This window comes from Podarcis pityusensis, assembly GCF_964106645.2.
Source record: "Podarcis pityusensis genome assembly, chromosome: 2".
Taxonomy (NCBI): Eukaryota; Metazoa; Chordata; class Lepidosauria; order Squamata; family Lacertidae; genus Podarcis; species Podarcis pityusensis.
The window spans coordinates 22,736,652-22,754,780 of NC_138029.1; the positions used below are offsets into that span (position 1 = coordinate 22,736,652).

The 18,129-nt window shown below is 44.3% G+C and overlaps 1 protein-coding gene and 1 long non-coding RNA gene across 4 annotated transcripts in view; one reads left to right on the top strand and one right to left on the bottom strand.

Moving 5' to 3' along the window:
• The window catches only part of ERN1 (endoplasmic reticulum to nucleus signaling 1), a 62,253-nt gene extending 51,775 nt beyond the window's left edge, over positions 1 to 10,478 (bottom strand). Inside the window, exon 1 of the mRNA XM_080994462.1 lies at positions 10,343 to 10,478. Within this exon, the coding sequence (XP_080850588.1) occupies positions 10,343 to 10,438 (96 nt within the window). The 5' untranslated portion in view covers positions 10,439 to 10,478. The remainder of the gene's footprint in view (positions 1 to 10,342) is intronic.
• A 4,055-nt stretch (positions 10,479 to 14,533) lies between these two features.
• Positions 14,534 to 17,705, top strand: LOC308471304. Of its 3 annotated transcripts, none has more exons than XR_013982884.1 (3): positions 14,544 to 14,796; positions 15,154 to 15,341; positions 16,286 to 17,705. It is a non-coding gene; the product is annotated as an uncharacterized lncRNA (long non-coding RNA). The 3 variants fall into 3 exon arrangements; XR_013982885.1 differs by lacking the exon at positions 14,544 to 14,796 and adding an exon at positions 14,816 to 15,046; XR_013982883.1 differs by lacking the exon at positions 15,154 to 15,341 and having other exon boundaries at positions 14,534 to 14,796.
• The last annotated feature ends 424 nt before the right edge of the window (positions 17,706 to 18,129 follow it).

Here is an 18,129-nt window from a genome sequence, read left to right on the forward strand (position 1 = left end):
TACATAATACAGTCGTACCTTGGAAGTCGAACGGAATCTGTTCCAGAAGTCCGTTCGACTTCCAAAACGTTCAGAAACCAAAGTGCGGCTTCTGATTGGCTGCAGGAAGCTCCTGCAACCAATCAGAAGCTGTGGAAGCCCTGTCAGACGTTTGGCCTCCAAAAATAGTTCACAAACTGGAACTGTCACTTCTGGGTTTGTGGGGCTCGGGAGCCAAAACGTTCGAGAACTAAGCTGTTCGATGACCAAGGTACGGCTGTACTTCCTTGGTAGTTTTAAGAAATTGATCTTTTAGTGCTGCTGCAGCATCTACACATTGGAACTCCCTGCCCATTGACATCAATGGGATTAAAACCTGGTTGTTTAGGCAAGCCTAAACAGACATGCAGAAATTGCAGATGTTTTAATCTGGATTTAGCTTACTATTGATTTTTATTAGATTTTTTTAAAAAATACAAGTGCAACAAGACTGGACCACAGAGTATCCCCAAAACAAAACAACCCCATAGATGTCTATAGTTAAAGTTTTGGCTAGGAAATTCCTATGGGGCTTATTATTCTTATTTCCCTTCTACTTGGCATTGCTGGGGATCATACTGGAATCTTTTACATTCATAGCAAGTGCTCTAATCATTGAGCTACAGCTACTGTCTCCTATTTTGAGGACCAGAAGAGGAGATTGGAAGCATCTGCTTGTGATTCGAAAGTACCAATGGGTCCCTGTCATGTCTGAATTCAGGAAACTGTGGTTTATTAAAACACTGGTTTGAGAACAAGACAGGATCTGAACCCATGCTTTGATCTTGGCTTCATCTCACTAACCAGGGTCTCCTGAATTCTGACATTATGAAGAACTGTGGTTAGTTCTACTTCAGAAGCATCCTATAGGGTGCTGAAGAAGTTTGGGGAGTGGCGGAGCTTACAAACCCAAGACTTACCATGGCTCATTCACACAGTAAAAAACCATCTGGTCCATGTCTATACAGTGGTATCTTGGTTCTCGAACCTAATCCGTTCCAGGAGTCCGTTCAGCTCCTGAAACCTTTTGCAAACCAAGGTGCGGCTTCTGATTGGCTGCAGGAGCTTCCTGCACTCAATTGTAAGCCACGTCAGACGTTCAACTTCCGAAAAATGTTTGCAAACTGTAACACTCACTTTATTTGCGGCGTTTAGGAGCTGATTTGTACGACAATTAAGCCGTTCGGGAACCAAGGTACCACCGTATGTCTATTTTATCATTTCACTAAATTGTAATGCTTAGATTTTGAACATTTCAAAGTTTACATTTCGTTAAAGCGTGAAAATGATAGGATGATAACATTTTATGAGGACTTCTAAACCATTCTCATCAGTTTTAATCACAATGTCAAAATGCAGAATTGAAGTTTAGCATACCATGCTTCCTCTTATGCAAGCCACAAACATAGCAAGAGGCACAGAAAACCAAACCCTAACCAGTTTCCTGGGATTGAAATAAAGCAAACTGTGTAAAGCATGTCAGGCATTTGTTCGCACATTTTTTTACTTCCCTGTGTTGGTTACAAGATCACATGCCATAGTTCTACTTCCAACATGTCTATGATATGAGAAATAAATGTAAAGCAGCATATATGACTGAAGGCAATCCTGTATAGGGAAGTTAATGTCGTACCTCGGTTCTTGAACGCCTTGGTACTCGTACGTTTTGGCTCCCAAACGCCATAAACCCATAAGTAAGTGTTCTGGTTTGCAAAAAAATGTGGAAACCAAATATCCAACGCAACTTCCGATTGAGTGCAGTAAGCTCCTGCAGCCGATTGGAAGCTGCACCTTGGTTTTTAAACGTTTTCGGAAGTAGAATGGACTTCCAGAACGGATTACAGTGGTACCTCTAGATACAAACGGGATCCGTTCCGGAGCCCTGTTCGCATCTAGAAGCAAACGTAACTAGCAACGGCACGTCTATGCACGCACGCGTGGCTTTTCACCGCTTCTGCGCATGCGCGTGACGTCATTTTGAGCGTCTGCGCATGCGCAAGCGGCAAAACCCGGAAGCAACACGCTCCGTTACTTCCGGGTTGCTGCAGAACGCAACTCGAACGCGCTCATCCCGAAGCACATTCAACCTGAGGTATGACTGTACATTCGAGAACCAAGATACGAATGTAGAATGCATCTGATTAATCCTACATGGTGGCTTATCAGGGGATCAATACACCTCCTGTTTTTGCTATCTGCCTGCCTATTTCTTTTATTAAGCTGTGGCATGGCCTTCATAGAGAAGGCAATTTACACTCACACAATACAAAAAGAACTAAAGCTACATTAAAAGCAATTTAAAAAATCAAAGAACCATGGGCTGGTTGGCGGGTCACATTCGTCACAATGTGCAGTTATTGTGGTGCAGAACACGTTTGAGGAACCTTTATCCCTCCAGATGTTGCTGAACTACTACTCCCAACATGCCTGGGCGGGAGTTGTAGTTCAGCAGAATCTGGAAAAACAAAGGTTCCACATTACAGTACAGTGGTACCTCTGGTTACGTACTTAATTCGTTCCGGAGGTTCCGTTCTTAACCTGGAACCATTCTTAACCTGAGGTACCACTTTAGCTAATGGGGCCTCCCGCTGCCGCCACTGCACAATTTCTGTTCTCATCCTGAGGTAAAGTTCTTAACCTGAGGTACTACTTCTGGGTTAGCGGAGTCTGCAACCCGAAGTGTTTGTAACCCGAGGTGTTTGTAACCCGAGGTACCACTGTATAGAATAATTTGAAGAAGACAGTGTTCATAAGTTTTAGTAACTTTGTATTCTTTGATGACTGATGTGGCATAGCTTTCAGAGATAAATGGTACAGTGGTACCTCGGGTTACATACGCTTCAGGTTAAAGACGCTTCAGGTTACAGACTCCGCTAACCCAGAAGTAGTACCTCAGGTTAAGAACTTTACCTCAGGATGAGAACAAAAATCGTGCTCCAGCGGCGTGGCGGCAGCAGGAGGCCCCATTAGCTAAAGTGGTGCTACAGGTTAAGAACAGTTTCAGGTTAAGAATGGACCTCGGAACAAATTAAGTATTTAACCCGAGGTACCACAGTACAATATCATCTTGCATGGTAGTTACGTTTTGGGGGTGGCGCATATATGCAAAAATGTGCACACTTGAATCGCCCCCTTGGAACCACCCCTGTGCAAATATCCTTAGCTTCTGGAGCTTGTGCACTGAGTGGGCCTTGCCTAGTAAGCAAGGCAGAGAGCTTAAAAGCGCTTTCCACGCTGGAAAAACACAGTGCAAAAAGGAGCTGTTAAGCTCTCCACCTTGTGCGCAATTCATCTGCACGATTTTAACCGGCCAGCTTTCAACTGCGCAAGGTTGAAATCACGCAAGTTAACGACACATCAGATGCGATCGTACTGTACTTGTTTGCTCCTAAGCTTATTGTTCTAGCCAAAGGCCATGACAAACCAGCAGGAAAAGTATCAACAAAATAACACGAAACATGCAACCATAATACAAGCCAACATCCACGATTCAAGAAAGAGAAGACACCAGAGACACTAATGATCTCAAATCCAGCTTGATTTCAGATTCACCAAAATAATTTACTGCAATTTCATCCAATTCCTTTTTCCTGATTGATTGATTGATTGATTGATTTGGCAGCTACTGCATAGAGGGAGCCCCTGTGTGTGTTACAAAGCTATTATTGTATCGCAGAAGAACCATTTCTGCCAGGGTGAAACCTGCTTTTTTGTGCAAAGGGTTCAGAAAGTGATCTCTTGGGTCCCTATATAAGGGGCAGGCTAACAGATAACAAGTGGTCTTCCACCTGAGGTTGACCACAAATATCCAATTTCTGTGTGTATGGGATCTTGTTATAGCAGCCATCCATTCTGTACTTGATAGTCCCTAATCAAGAGGCCTATGATCTACACATGCAGTAGGAGGTGAAAGAACTCCTAGGTGATAGAGTGGCCTGTACCACTACAGACCGTTTATGTAAGGGTGCATTCACAAATGTTATTTTCCCCACTCGGGGACTAAAGTGGTACAGTCCATTCTAGCTATTCAGAACTCTACCATCTTACTTTGCTGACTGTTTAGAAAAGACCTAAGTCTTACCTAAATCCTCTTAAAATCAATGACAAATCACGACTAATGTACCATATTGGTTTCAACAGGTGTAACTAGCTTGGTGTTGGTCACTGGTCTACCAGTGCAAGTGAAAGCAGAAGCTTTAAAGGTTATTTTTAAAGGCTATAACAAATTTGAGGCAGCTTTGGTACCTGTTCTGCTATTTAGAATACACTGGCAGTTGTAATGAACTATTCAACAATGCACTGTTTACTACACAACAACCATCTCAGAATCTGGCATGTCTAAATTTTTTAAAAAATATTTCCTACCTCTTATCCTTCAGAATTCAATGCTTACAAACCAGAAGGCAATATAAAAAAGAAAAAGAAATATTTCAGACTACGATTTCAATATCAGAGTTGAGAGATAGTCTACCAGCTTGTCTACTTAATGTGACCTCCTATTAATGAGATGAAAATGTTGTTAATTATATGCAGAATCAAGTCTCCCCACTTCCCAGAGAGAACTGAATGACCAAACCAAGAGATCCAGAATTTATTTTAACATGGGACCTCCCTGACCCTGAGTGATGAAATCTGTTTTCTTAGTGCCTCCTTCCAGTAACTCCTGCAGTCAAGCTGGTGCCAAATGTATTGCTCCAATTTCCTTTGGACCACATCAGCAAGGCCGGGCGTGGGGTGGGGGTCTTGTCATCTGAGTAACCCAGAACCTCCATATACACTGCCCAGGCTTGCACCCCAGGGAGATCACTGCACCTCTGCTAACACAGCAGTTTGGCTACATCCCTGGAGGCTCACTCCGTTGTCTCTTGAGACGAACGGAGGCCTACAACATATTAATCTAACAAAATCTGTGAGAGCCTATATTCGTATCCACTTTGGACATCCTAAGTGTAGTAATTCATTTCTCCAGTGAGCAAGTGAAGGAAAAAAGGAGGGGCAGATGAGGGAGGCATAACAGCACAAGACCCCCTCCCAGGCTGCTGTTTTGAGGAGGAAATATTGCCTGAATCAGTCCTGTAATTAAATGCAATGAAGAAAGTAAAATGCTAAATGTATTAACTCCTAATCTAAACCTTCATCTGGCTTTCTTTGTGTGCCCCAATATCTTATTATCTGGAACAGAATGTAGGGTCAGACTGTACAAGTCACACTTGCAAATATTTTACTGAATCCTGCCTCTTTTAACTTTGACGAGACCGGAGCAATACATGTTTCAGTGGGCTGATGAAACATATACTGTATCGTGTTCCTGGCAACTTATCGCTGGACATATGGGAAGGCAAAACATTTGAGAGAGCTTCCGCACAATAACACAAGCAACTAGCATGATCATCATATATGCCCTATGATTCATTGAGCTTATTTTGTCAGCAAGTGCTCTAATTACATTGCTAGGTTACAGCCTGATAGCATGCATAGGTTTTAGAAAACAAGTCACTAAAGCATGTTTAATGGAATAGAGGGAGCTGTTATTTCTGCATTATTATTTCTATTTAAAAGGAAGCAGGGGAAAAACAAGTAAAAGAAAAAATAAAGCTGAAGTTACTTTTGGTCTACAACAAATCAAACAATTCTAATACATTACCTTTATTTTCAGCCCCACTGAATATTAGCTGCACTTATTTATTCCATTTGTATTCTGTTATTTTACATGGAGTTCATGAAGGCCTACAAGGCCTACATGGGGTTTGCCCCATTTATCCTTGTGCTGAGAGACAGTTCACACCCAGTGACATTCCTGGTTGGACAAGGATTTGAAGTCAGGTCTCCCCAGTTCAGGCCCACTACACCAGGAACCGTTTTTTAAACCAAACATCCATATGGCGTCAAATAAATACCATATATTTGTAAAGTGGTAATACTGCTGCTGAGATCAGGCCTTAGATCAGGCCATGACCTGGTAGTATGCCCATTCCAACCCATCTGCTATAACAATGCTGGCTGGCTGTGTGTGAATTTCATCCTTTAATAATGTATACTTTTTTTTACCTTAAGCTTTCTCCCCAAAATTAATATTTTTTTATTATGCATACTGCGAAAGTGAACCAGACGAGTTTTAGAATATTCCAAGTTTGGCCCTTTTGGAGGGTGCACACTGCACATTCTGGCACTATTCTCTGCACAAATTCATTGAAAATATATAAGATAAATAGCAGCCTTTGGTACAATCCCTTGCCGGGTGCTGTGGCTTTGACTGCAAAAAATAGCACTCTAACATACCCTACTGCTTCCAGGCTTTCTCAACAATGCCTATTAAAAGGGTCCAGGGCTAACTCTCAACAATTCCTGTCTCAAGAGACAACAGTATGATTTTTAAGACAAGACAGGACAATTTAATTCCGCTACTTTTTTTTTTTTTTTACTTCAAGAAAGCATAACTAGCTCTTATTTTCCCCCTCTGTAATGCTAGAAATGCATCAAGTTTGATCAATGTTTATTTAATTCATTGTCCGCAACACAAATAAAAAAAGCAAGAAAATTAGCATAATATTTTTAGGACCCCCCTTATATTTGTGACTGTAAGTTGGTTTTAATATTGTGTTTTTAATGTTGTAGGTCTTCAGGTGAATTATTAACAACAACAATTCAATGCAAGGATTTAAAAAGGAGAAAAGGTGAAACCCAAGTATGATTTTAGATATTTTTTTCCCAATTTGAAGTCCTTGTTTTGAAAATCCTTGGTATTACAAATATTATGGCAACACTCTGTTAAGCATGAATATTTTGAAAGAGGAAGGGGGTGAATAAGAAATATAATAATTTAGCCTCTCTTACCTCACTCATAATATCATACATGTATACCAGTACAAAAGAATGATGCATTTTTTTATAAAAAAAACCTGACCTTAAAAGTTCCTCTCCTGAATGTGAATATAACCCATATTCCAAGACTAGGTTTCCTAATTATGTTGTCATTATAAGCAGGAAGACTGAAAACGAGAATCTAATACAACTAGTTGCTACCATACCAACCTGAAAAAAGATGCACATAACTTCTTTTTAGTACACTTCTATATCAAAAATGGTCTAATGAAATACACCACTATGCTTCTTAGTTTGAATCTCATAAAACAGTGTCATTTTATCAACAGATTTTAAACATATGAACGTGCTATCTCTAGACATGTGCAGAGCAGTAATGCGGGGGAACCCCTATAATAATTTGAAATAATCTTACACTAGGTATATATTAGCGGCTTAAAAGGCAGCAAGGTCATTTCCCTGCAGACCACTCCCTTGCAAGTCGCATTTACATGCTGTTATAAGGTAAAGGTAAAGGACCCCTGGACGGTTAAGTCCAGTGAAATGCGACTATGGGGTTGCGGCACTTAACTCGCTTTCAGGCCGAGGGAGCCGGCGTTTGTCCACAGACAGTTTTCCGGATCATGTGGCCAGCATGACTAAACCGCTATATCTACTTGCACTGGTGTGCTTTCGAACTGCCAGGTTGGCAGGAGCTGGGACAGAGGAACGGGAGCTCACCCCATTGCGGGGATTCGAACCACCGACCTTCCGATCAGTGGTTTAGACCACAGCGCCCCCTGCATCCCCATGCTGTTATACACACTAGAGAGGGGGGCAGCGAGGTCTTCACTCAATGCATATTACCTGTTCAGATTCCCCACCACTGTAACTCCCCCCCAAAACTCCTAATTAAGCTGCCACCCACGTATGTGCAATGGCTGTCTCCAAGCTACACACTTCCAGTTCCAGCTTCATTGCGAAGTGATCGTGGCTTAAATTTACCTTTCGGATTGAAGCCAGGTTTAAGGGGAAACGCATCAAACGGCAATATTTCTCAAGAAACCACACAATAGTTCGGCATTCTTGTGGGGAATGTTGTGTCACTTATAAACGGATTCAAAAGCCAGCGGTGGGAGCACGCTGGAGCTGGATTAAGAATTAGCATAGTGATTAAAGTGTCAGACTAGAACCTAGGAGACCTGGGTTGAAATCCCCACTGGACCATGTAGCTCACTGGGCGACCTTAAGCCAGTCACTTTCTTCTCTCAGTGCAACAGAGTTGTTGTGGAGATTAAGTGAGGAGGAGAACCATTTACACTACCTTGAGGTGGAACATAAATGCAGTAAATGAATAAAAACGGTACTTTGAACACACAGCCTTAGTCTGCATTACTAGTCAACAAAACCAAGCTCAGCTGGAAACCAGATGCTCTTTCCAACTTCCCATATCATCTCTGCAGCTATATAAAACAACCCTGGAGTAAGCCAGATAGTTCAAGAAGAGGTTCTTGAGTAATAACCCTTTCACTGCAACATGTGCTGGCTACAGTGCAATAATGGCTGAATATACACGTGAGGATGAAGGCCTAACAAGCTTCAAGAGAGAGACTTTGAAAACAGTTTTAGTGTTAGTTTCCCCCTGACTGCAGAATGGGCAGAGTTAGGTGGGACAACCCCACAAGGGAGGAATGTTGCAGCTTATTGATTCTATGGAGCAGTAAAGACCAAATGGAAATTAGCAAATAGCTGTATTTAAAAAAATGATAATGCAAAAATAGCCACTTCGTAACTTGTCACCTTTTTTGACAGTTCTTGATCAGAACCAGTCATTTCTGTTACTATCCTGTCACTACAGACGAAAAAGATGTGTCCTTATTATAGTACTTCTATCCCTAAATATTAATATAGTGCTGGAGGTATTGTTCACACAGCCGGTACTCCAGTTAAGACTGAAAAGCAACTTATGCTGCAAAAAATATTATACTTCGGTTCAGTTATTGGTCAACCAAAAATAGTTTGTAACAGTAGAAAATAAGATGCAGGAAAAAAAGATGATGTCTCTATAGTCAGGTGTGACAAATACTGAAACCAGCAATTACTCGAGTGCATTCAGCTGAGCAGTCTTCTACAACAATAAAAACACTGGTAGTGTTTTCTGTTTTGATGCAAATGTGCACGTTCATCTGAATTCACCAAAAGGAGTTTTGCCCACGTTTCTAGAATTGAGAAAAGCAGCAGCATAAGTCACTCATAAGTTTTCAGTTTCCTATGTTAATTTGAGAAGTTGGGCCCATGGAGAGATCCACGGGGCTTCAGAAGCGTGGCAAAATCCAGTTCCCCATGTCGAATAATCCGACATGCGACTTTCCATGGAGCTCAGTCACTACTGCACTTGCAGAGAGCACTGATGTGATGAAAATTATCCAACTTATCCCTACTAAATGGCAACAGACCCCCTAGGCTTGAAAGGAACCCCTACAAAAAGCATATCAGCCTCCAATGGAAGATGATGAGTAGGGCAACACTCCCAAGAGATCACCGTCTTCCAGCAACATTGCCTCCAATGCCAAAGATGGTGAGATGTCTGGGGCATCTCTTACGCACCCGAGACCTCAAATCCTCCGTGTGGCGCGGCAGGTAGAGGGGCTCGGCCTCCTGAGCCGGCCTTGCGATATGAGGGGTCCCTCATGCCCCCCCTGGGGAGGCTCTGGAGAAAGGGAGTTCCATGTGGCATACAGGTGCCCACTAGAAAAGGCAGAGGAACAGGCCACAGGATGCCACCATACTTCAAAGCCGAACGCCGGGGTGCTGCTCTGCTTCCAACAAGTGCCCATCCTTAAAGAATTGGTTCCGAGCAAATCGACCACACCTCTCCCCACAGCCTCTCTCACTTCCAAGGAAACATAACAAGCGTATAGAAAGAGGATCTATCCATGTGACACCAACACAAAAACCCCAGACATACACTAAGTAAAAGAACATCAGCTTTGCCACACACCCCGTCTCCCCCCCACCTCTTTCTTCCCAACCCCATAACACCAATGTCTCAGGGCAAATGAAACTGATCGGCAAAAAACGCCACCCGGCAATGCCTGTGCTTTCATTAAACGAGGAAAATGTCCAATCGTCATAATAATAAAGAATCGGTTTCAAAACAGTAACCCCGAAGGGCAGTTCCCACATCCTCTGCCCACCTGCAACGAGGGCGAACTCTGGGAGCGCAGGTGGGGCAAATATCCCCATCATTTGCCCTCCCTTCTGCGCTCTAGGGGGCGCCAGCAGCGGCAGGGGGGTTTAGCGCCCGAGTTTCCCCCCATCTCTTCCCGACGAGGAAAGTGCCTGAACCCCGCTTTGCGCCCCCCTGGGTTATGTTTGGGCCCCCCCCCATGCCCGTGAAAGGGCGAGAAGCAGCCTTTTCGGAACGCCCCTCTCTGCCTCTCCCCTCAACCCCAACCCACCACCGCGCAGCTTCGCCCCCTCGCCCCCGGGAAAGCGGAGAGCCCCAGCCGCGCGCCCTTACCCGGGGCCCCAGCCAGAGCAGCAGCCACAGAGCGGCCAGGCGGAGGAGAAGCCCACTGGACGCCGACGCCGCCGCCACACGCTCCCGACGCGCCATGGCTCTCGACGCCGCTCCCGGGCCCCGGCGCAGCGCCCGCCCGCCCGGCTCGGCAGCCTCTGGGGCTGCCCCTGACTGCGGCGTGTCCGGCCTTCCTCCTCCGGAGGCGGAGCCTCGCCTCGCTCTGCCTTCCGCGTCAAAGGAGGAAGGGATGGAGAGGTGCGCGGAGGGTCGGGTCGGGGGTTGCCGGGGGTTGCCGGGGGACTGGCACCGGCTGGCACTCAGGAGGCGCCTCCAAAGCCCTGCGCGAGGAAACCCTCGGCTTTATGAAACGGAGAGGCCAGAAAGAGGAGGGCCGGCCTTCAGCTGCTTCCCCGCCTTTTCCCTGCTGGCAACATGCCTGGCAGGGAGGGAGACACACAGTGCGCGTGTGTGTGTCGCATATAGATCATGCCCTCCGACTTGTTTCCCCGAGGGAAGTAGGGACGTCCCATTCCTTAATGGTAATTTGGCTGTTTATACCCCGCCCATTGGACTGGGTGGCCCCAGCCACTTCGGGCGGCTTCCGACACATATAAAAAACATAATCAAACATTAACGTCCCTATACAGGATTGCCTTCAGACGGCTCCGGGGGTCGGATAACTCCATACCCTCCGACGTTTCTCCCATGAATATAGGGAGGTCCTAAGGAAAAGCGGGACATTCCAGGATCAAATCGGACACCTGGACGGCTTCTCTAAATCAGGGACGTCCCTGGAAAATAGGGACACTTGGAGGGTCTGATATATGTTTGAATGTGTGTAGATGTAGGCATTTACACCTATTTTAATATGGTTTTCCACTCTGGAACCAAATGATTTTCAAGGTCTCGCGCCATAGGCAGCCCTGCCATTTAGATGTGTCGCAGGGGTGCCAACTTGAATCAAATATTGGGGACCCCCCAGGTAAGCCCTGCCCTGCATCATCAATCACATGATGCGGCACGCACACACCATTTGAATGGCAATGTCTATCAACTTGGGGGGGTCCGCCCCCCTCAAATATTTTATTGGGGTGCCAAATGGGACCTTGGCCAGTAGGAGTTGGCTCCTATGGTTGTGTGCAAGAAATCCAAGCCGCAAAGCGCCACCCCTCTAGTCCCACATAACTGTATGGATCACCAGTCAGGTCCTCATTGCGCACATTTCTTAGGTACCTGGGCAGGTTTGGAGTCACAAGATTTTTAGGCCTTCCTGGAATCAAAAGAAGTGGTGACAGATATAAACTGAACAAATAAATAAGCCTGTGTCAGAGCTGTTCTACTTGAGCTCCCTAGGTTCCTACAAAACTAGGTTTTGGTTTAAGTGTTCTGCAGCCTAGGCTTTTTCCTGTCAACCTCATTTTCTGGAGACAGGAGATAGACCTGTCAAAATAGTTGGGTCAAGACATGTTAACCATCTCAGCCAGAAAGAGGCCACAGGTTGGAAGGGTATTGTGCAGGACAAAATATCTACAGTATTGTGGGATATGTAGGGGGAGTAATATTTGACATTATTGATGTCTCAAGTCTGCAAAAATCTTGAGTACAGTGCCAAAGACCTCATAGCATTTGATGATAATGATGCCTAATGGGAAATAATGGTACTCTAGCACATGCTGTTGTGAATATGCAGGGACAGAGTAGGCTAAAAAGACCACCAACTTTCCTGCTTGGAATATTTATGTTGGAACTGTTAATCACTTCCCATATGGATCTTTCAGACTTTATATGATTTTACAGAAAGGTAAATTAACAGCAATGGAAGCAGAAGTGTGTAGCATTAAAACTCAACAGGGCAGCAATCCTGCAAGTTCCAGAAAGAACCATGCTTGACAAAATGGAGGGCCCAGTCCATGCTGCTAAAATGTCTAAAGGTCAGTGAGAGCGGGACAAAAGCTTGTCTGAGTTCCCTGGCAATTTTAACCTGCAGACAAGTTAGTCCAATGAGAGATGTGTTTGTTTTGCATCTTGGCAGGCGGGTTTAGAGAGAGAAAGTCACCATGACCCCTCCAGTCCCTAGGTGAACTTCAGTTGTAATAATAAGAGAAACCATGCATTTCCATTAACTGTTCATCAGTTCTAAAGGTTCTTGAACAAACATAATGGAGATTAAAGGAGAGATTTGACCTCTGTGAATGAATGAATGCTGCTTAGCAAATGATTTTCCTGAGTGCGCCTAACTTGTATCTATATTTTTATGCTGTACTCATTAGCCCTTGTTAGATATCATTTGCTGATGTTATAATTAATAGGAGTTGCAAGGCAAATGGTGCTCTGTTCAAAATCAAAGCCGGTCTTCTAATTCTTATTCAATTTTCTGAGTACCATGCTGAAATATGCTCGGAGCCGTGTATGGATTTCATGCTCTTTATTCAGCTCATAGTAGTGAAAATGGGCCCCAAGTGATTCGCTAATTCTGGGATTCTCCTGTAGGCCAATCAGGTTGCGGATTCACTTCCACTTGGAGCTGGATTGGGTGGCTCCTGCGGACCAATCAGACTGCTGCATTCTGAATCCTGTTGTTCTAGGACCAATCAGACTGCTGCATTTTGGATCCTATTGTTCTAGGACTAATCAGACTGCTGCATTTTGGATCCTATTCAACTCGGTACATAACACATGCCATCGCTTATATTGCCAGAAGAGAGGCATCAACAGAGTCTTGCAATAACCCTCAGGTTTGCAGAAGTACCAAAAATTTCTAGAAGACTAAAGGGTGGAGGAGGAGCCCCTCAGGTCCCCTCAACTCCCATCGGCCAACTTTGGGCCCCACAAGTCTCTTTGCTCATTTTGGGGCCCCCAAGTCTCCTCGGCCCACTTCAGGCCCTACAAGTCCCCTCAAGTCTCCTTAACTCACTTTGTCCCACTTCGGTCCCCTTAGCCCACTTTAGCCCAGGTTTTAGTACAAAACCAGCACTAAACTTTGGCACCTGTTTGGAGTCAATTGGACAAGGTTGGATTTTTGGGGCATTTGTTGTGTCAATTGGTTGGGGGGGGCAGCACGAAATGCAGAGTTCACAGCACAAAACAGCACTAAAACTTTGGCAACAGTTTTGGGGGGATCTGGAATTTTGGGGCCACATGATAATGAAACTTTAACAATCCGCAGTTGGGAGACTAGCACTGCAATTGCGATGGAAATCAAGTGAGGGAAGTAACCATAAACCAGGTTTTAAAAGGAAAGCAACGGTCGGAATGTGACATTAGCTAATCATTTGCTGTGGAACCACTCCAAGTCATTACAGCAAGTGGAAGCAATTCCTTTGGTTTCACTGGAATTTAGCAAAACTGCCTAAAATGTGATCAGGACAAATGCATGTTGAGGTTGTGTCCAAGGGCAAGTAAAAAATAAAAATGAAACTGAACAAGCAGGGGCTCTGTCAAACAGAGTTCCTTCCTGAAGCAATTTCTGCCTCTTCTTTCCTTATTATTTTTTATAATATTTATTTTTTTATAATTTTTAAAATAATTTCCTCATTTTTTTAATATATTTTAAATGTTAATGGAACTCTTGATTTAGCAAGTTCCTTGCTGGAATACTGCTTTGGTGTTGTCTTCCCAAAAGGATCGGCAATAAAGATAAAAGGAATTAAGCATCTCCTCCTCATTTGATTATTTTCTGCTAGTGGACTTAAAACATATTTATTTCCCTTAGCTCAACTCCCGCAAGGGATGTTTTCCAGGGGGAAACGAGGAATACTGTACTCTCTTCCTAACTCCACCTACCCGTTTTTAAAATGAGCAATTAGTGTCCTCTAGCGGGTAGAAGCATTTGCTGGAGGCAAGTGAAATAAAATAAATCCGGAGCCGCGATCAAAAAGCAGCCAAGGCAACTACGCCTTTCAAAACTTGCGCAAATTACCCCGACTCACTCCATATTTAGTTAACGGCTTCGGAGAACCACAGCAACGTAGTTTCTCTGTTAAAAACAACAACGGTGCAAATAAATAAAAAGCAATTAAAACAACGACAACAACCAAGCAGGAAATGACGGACGTGGGAAAACGGAAAGATATACTGCTTATTTCATATTGGGTCGTGCGCCACATGGCAACCCTAACTCGGCAGCGTCCTGATTTACAGCCCAATCCATTACTCAAGAGTAAATTAAACAAGGTTTACAGGTAAGCGTGCAGAACACCGCCTGCAGCCGATCTCTTTTAGGCTGCAAGGCTCCAAGCGGCCGTAAAGAAGAAGCGGCCCCAATCCCGGCGCCCCCAAGAGGCAGAAACAAAACGCTTTGCGCATTAGCGATGTACTTTCACCTCGCCACATCCTCCGCATCCTACGCGGCTTCCGACGGAAAGGGGCGGGTCTTGACGCGTCACAATGGGCATAAATAGAGCTGGAGAAAGCGGCTCTGGCCTTTTCGCTGCAAGGACGGGGAGATGGGGAAGGTGAGTGCCGCTTATTTACCTGGGGAGGGGAAAGAAACGGGAACCCTGCGTGGTTGGGGGAAGCAAAGACCGGTTTCGGGAAGCCGTCCTGTGCAGGCGAGGACAAAGTCAGGACATTTCCTCTGGGCCGGTTGCTGCCCTATGGAGATCCGCGGAGCTTTACTCCCCGGTAAAATTGAAATAAAAAATTTGCAGCATCAGCACCACGCGTCACCCGCAGGACCAGGAAAGCAGAACGGAATAATGTCCGGTATGGTGCGGATGGGGGGGGGGAGGTCTTAGCGCACGCAAAAAGTCCGTAATAATACGCTAAATAATTGGGAATAACGATTGCCGTGGATTTTCTTCTGCTCGCAGGCGCCGAAGTTTTTTGGAACTTCGTTCCAAAAAAAGCACGTGCCATCACGGCGAAAAAGGGCAGGGAAAGGTTTTGCGTGCTTTTGAGCAGGGCCTAGTGGCTGAAAGTGGGAAGGACGTCCAACGTGCAGGGGGACCTCAAGAATATAGGATACCGAGTTATACAACTGCGCCCCCGTTAGGCTGAGGTACAGGCCACGTTAGTGTACATTTTGCAAAATGATCCCCCACTTTTAATTGCTTGCTAGTGCTTAACATGGTGGCTTAAAAGTATATCTCCCCCCACCCCATGCTCTCAGTTTCCTTTATATAGTCAATGCTCTGCTCAGACTGGCTGAATATAGCTGGAGGGAGTTATGCTCATAGCAGAGCATCTACTGCCAAGGGTGGAACTGGTAGTGGACTTTTGACTCCAGAACAAATGTGGATGGACTTTTGTGCTTTTGATGACTCTCTAGGCAGTCCTAAATCCTCTGAAATGCGGCTGGTTTTTTTTCCTTCTCTTTAACTGGAGAAAGCCATTGAGAAAGGGAACACTCCTGCCTAATGCTGGCTGCTGTGATGATTCTTTTTTGGCGTGTTAGACTGCTGATGCAGATGACGAGACATAGAATCTGAGCCTCCAGCGTAAAATTGCAGAAGGCAGGTTGTGCTTTCCTGCAGGTAGCATCTTTATGCTGCCGTACGTGGCCCCATTAAGATGCATTCACAAGTGGGAGACAGAATAATGCTCCTCAGCTTTAGTGGCTATGTTTCCACAAGCAAATATATTCATTACTGTTTACCAGTTGTAACTGGTAAGAGAATGGTAATGGCAGTGACTGGACTTTTATCTTTGCTCTTGTTTGTTTATGCTTGCAGTATTATGAAGAACCAATCTTGTTTTAAAAGGAGTTATGATCAAAGATTAAATCTCCTTTCAGCCATAATTAAGAGAATTACATTGCTTATGGAATGACTGGCTTGGCTGTGATAATTATCTTGCAGCAATCTGGCTGGCACTATTTGCTGCACACCTGTGCGCTGTTGCAAAAGGAGAGCAGGCATGCAAGCTGTGTGTGATGCACAGGAACAAAATTGCTCCATGTTGTCATTACTCAGTCTAAACTCTATGCCTTTTCTTTTTTTGCAGGCTAGTGTCTTCCTTTTCCTCGTGGAAAGAAAACTACATGAAGGAGCTGTTGCTCTTCGACTAAAGCTGCTGTGGGGATGCACTATTTTAAAATAAAATAATAAAATAAAAACTATTGTGTGTCTCTTTTCTCTGTTGACTTTGAAGCACTGCCTTTGAACTGGTGCATGGCCAATTCCATGGCCTCACTGGCTACGCTACAGTGCAAAAGTAAAGGACTTGCTTATAACTGGTGCTGCTCAGCTGAAATCTGAGTGGTTCTTTTAAGGGCAAGTTACATTTTATCTGATGATTAAATACTACAATCCAGAACTGCATCAAGGGTTGCAAATACCGTAGACAGTTGGCATTGTATACCAGAACTTACTGGGTTTCAGCTTGCCTTTGGTTTATTTGACCTGAATATTATACCCCCTGGAGTCCACTGCTACCTCTTTTGAATAGTGTCATTTTTGTTTTATGTGACACACACACCCCAACAAAGAATGTTTCTGGGAATGTTAGAGGCTTCCATTTGGGCAGAGGCTTAGGACAATACATGTGCAGACTAACAACACATAATTTGCGTAATAAATTGTAGAACTTTGAATCCTCCCCATGCCTGGAAAGTGTAATGAACTAAGGCGTTCATGACAAAACAATGGTTCTCATACCATCCCTTTCAGGAGCCTACAGTGAAGGTTTAAAAATTAACTACATTTCCTGAAAGATGCAATAATACTTTTTTAAAATCCTCATTAAAAACTTGGGGCATTAAGTAAATGCCAGTCTGGATTATACAGGGCACAGGCAGTCCTGATATACAGTCATAGCTTGGAATCCATTCTGGAAGTCTGTTTGACTTCCAAAATGTTTGAACGGCAAATCACGGCTTCTGATTGGTTGCAGGAAGCTCCTGCAGCCTATCGGAAGCCCCGTCAGACATTCGGGTTCCAAAAGAACATTCACAAACCAGAACAATTGTCTCCAGGTTTGTGGCATTTGGGAGCCAAAACGGCCAAGATCCAGGGCGTTTGGGATCCAAGGTGCGAATGTAGTGGCGTCACTCTTAGTTTGGTATTGGTTATTGAAAGTGCGTGCTATATGAATCATAATTAAGCTATGAAATCTGGCATTGTCTAAATGTCATTTTTAAAAGGGTAAGATACAACCTATAAGGGCCCCCTGTGCCTAAAGCTAGCTGAAAGTACCCAAAGGCCAAGTTTGCAAACTGGATTTTTACTAGATCTGCCAACCACACAAATGGAGGCTGTACTTTGTATAGTGCAGTGATGGCGGACCTTATAGAGACCAAAGGACCCAAACTCCAACCCCAAAGTGCCAACACAGGAATTTGCCGTAACCTGTATATTTCATTTTTTCTGTGTGCTTCACATTTCTTCTTTATGACTGCTGTTGTAATAAATAATCCTTCATGAAAGTTACTGCATTACAATCTTCATTAAATTATATTGCCATTGATACATAATTTTATGGTATAACTCTTTTTCTAAAAAAATGTTTAGGGGTACTCTCATTTTGACTCAAGAAAATCGCCGGGGGCGGGGGAAATAAAATAGTTAAAATTGGGGAAAATAAATACAGTTGTACCTCAGTTTTCGAACAGCTTAGTTCTTGAATTACTTGGAACATGAACACTTCAAACCAGGAAATGAGTGTTTTGGTTTTGGAACTTTCCAGAAGCCGAACGTGCTCTGTTCGGAGTATAACTTACATTTTCCTAGTGAGGAAAGGTGGGCCGGGCGACAAGTGAACAGGCACCTGCTGCCTTCCAGCGCTGGGTCCCTCTGCCTCCACCACAACTGCAACCACCCCCTCCAGCTCTGTTGCTGCTTGCACGGGAA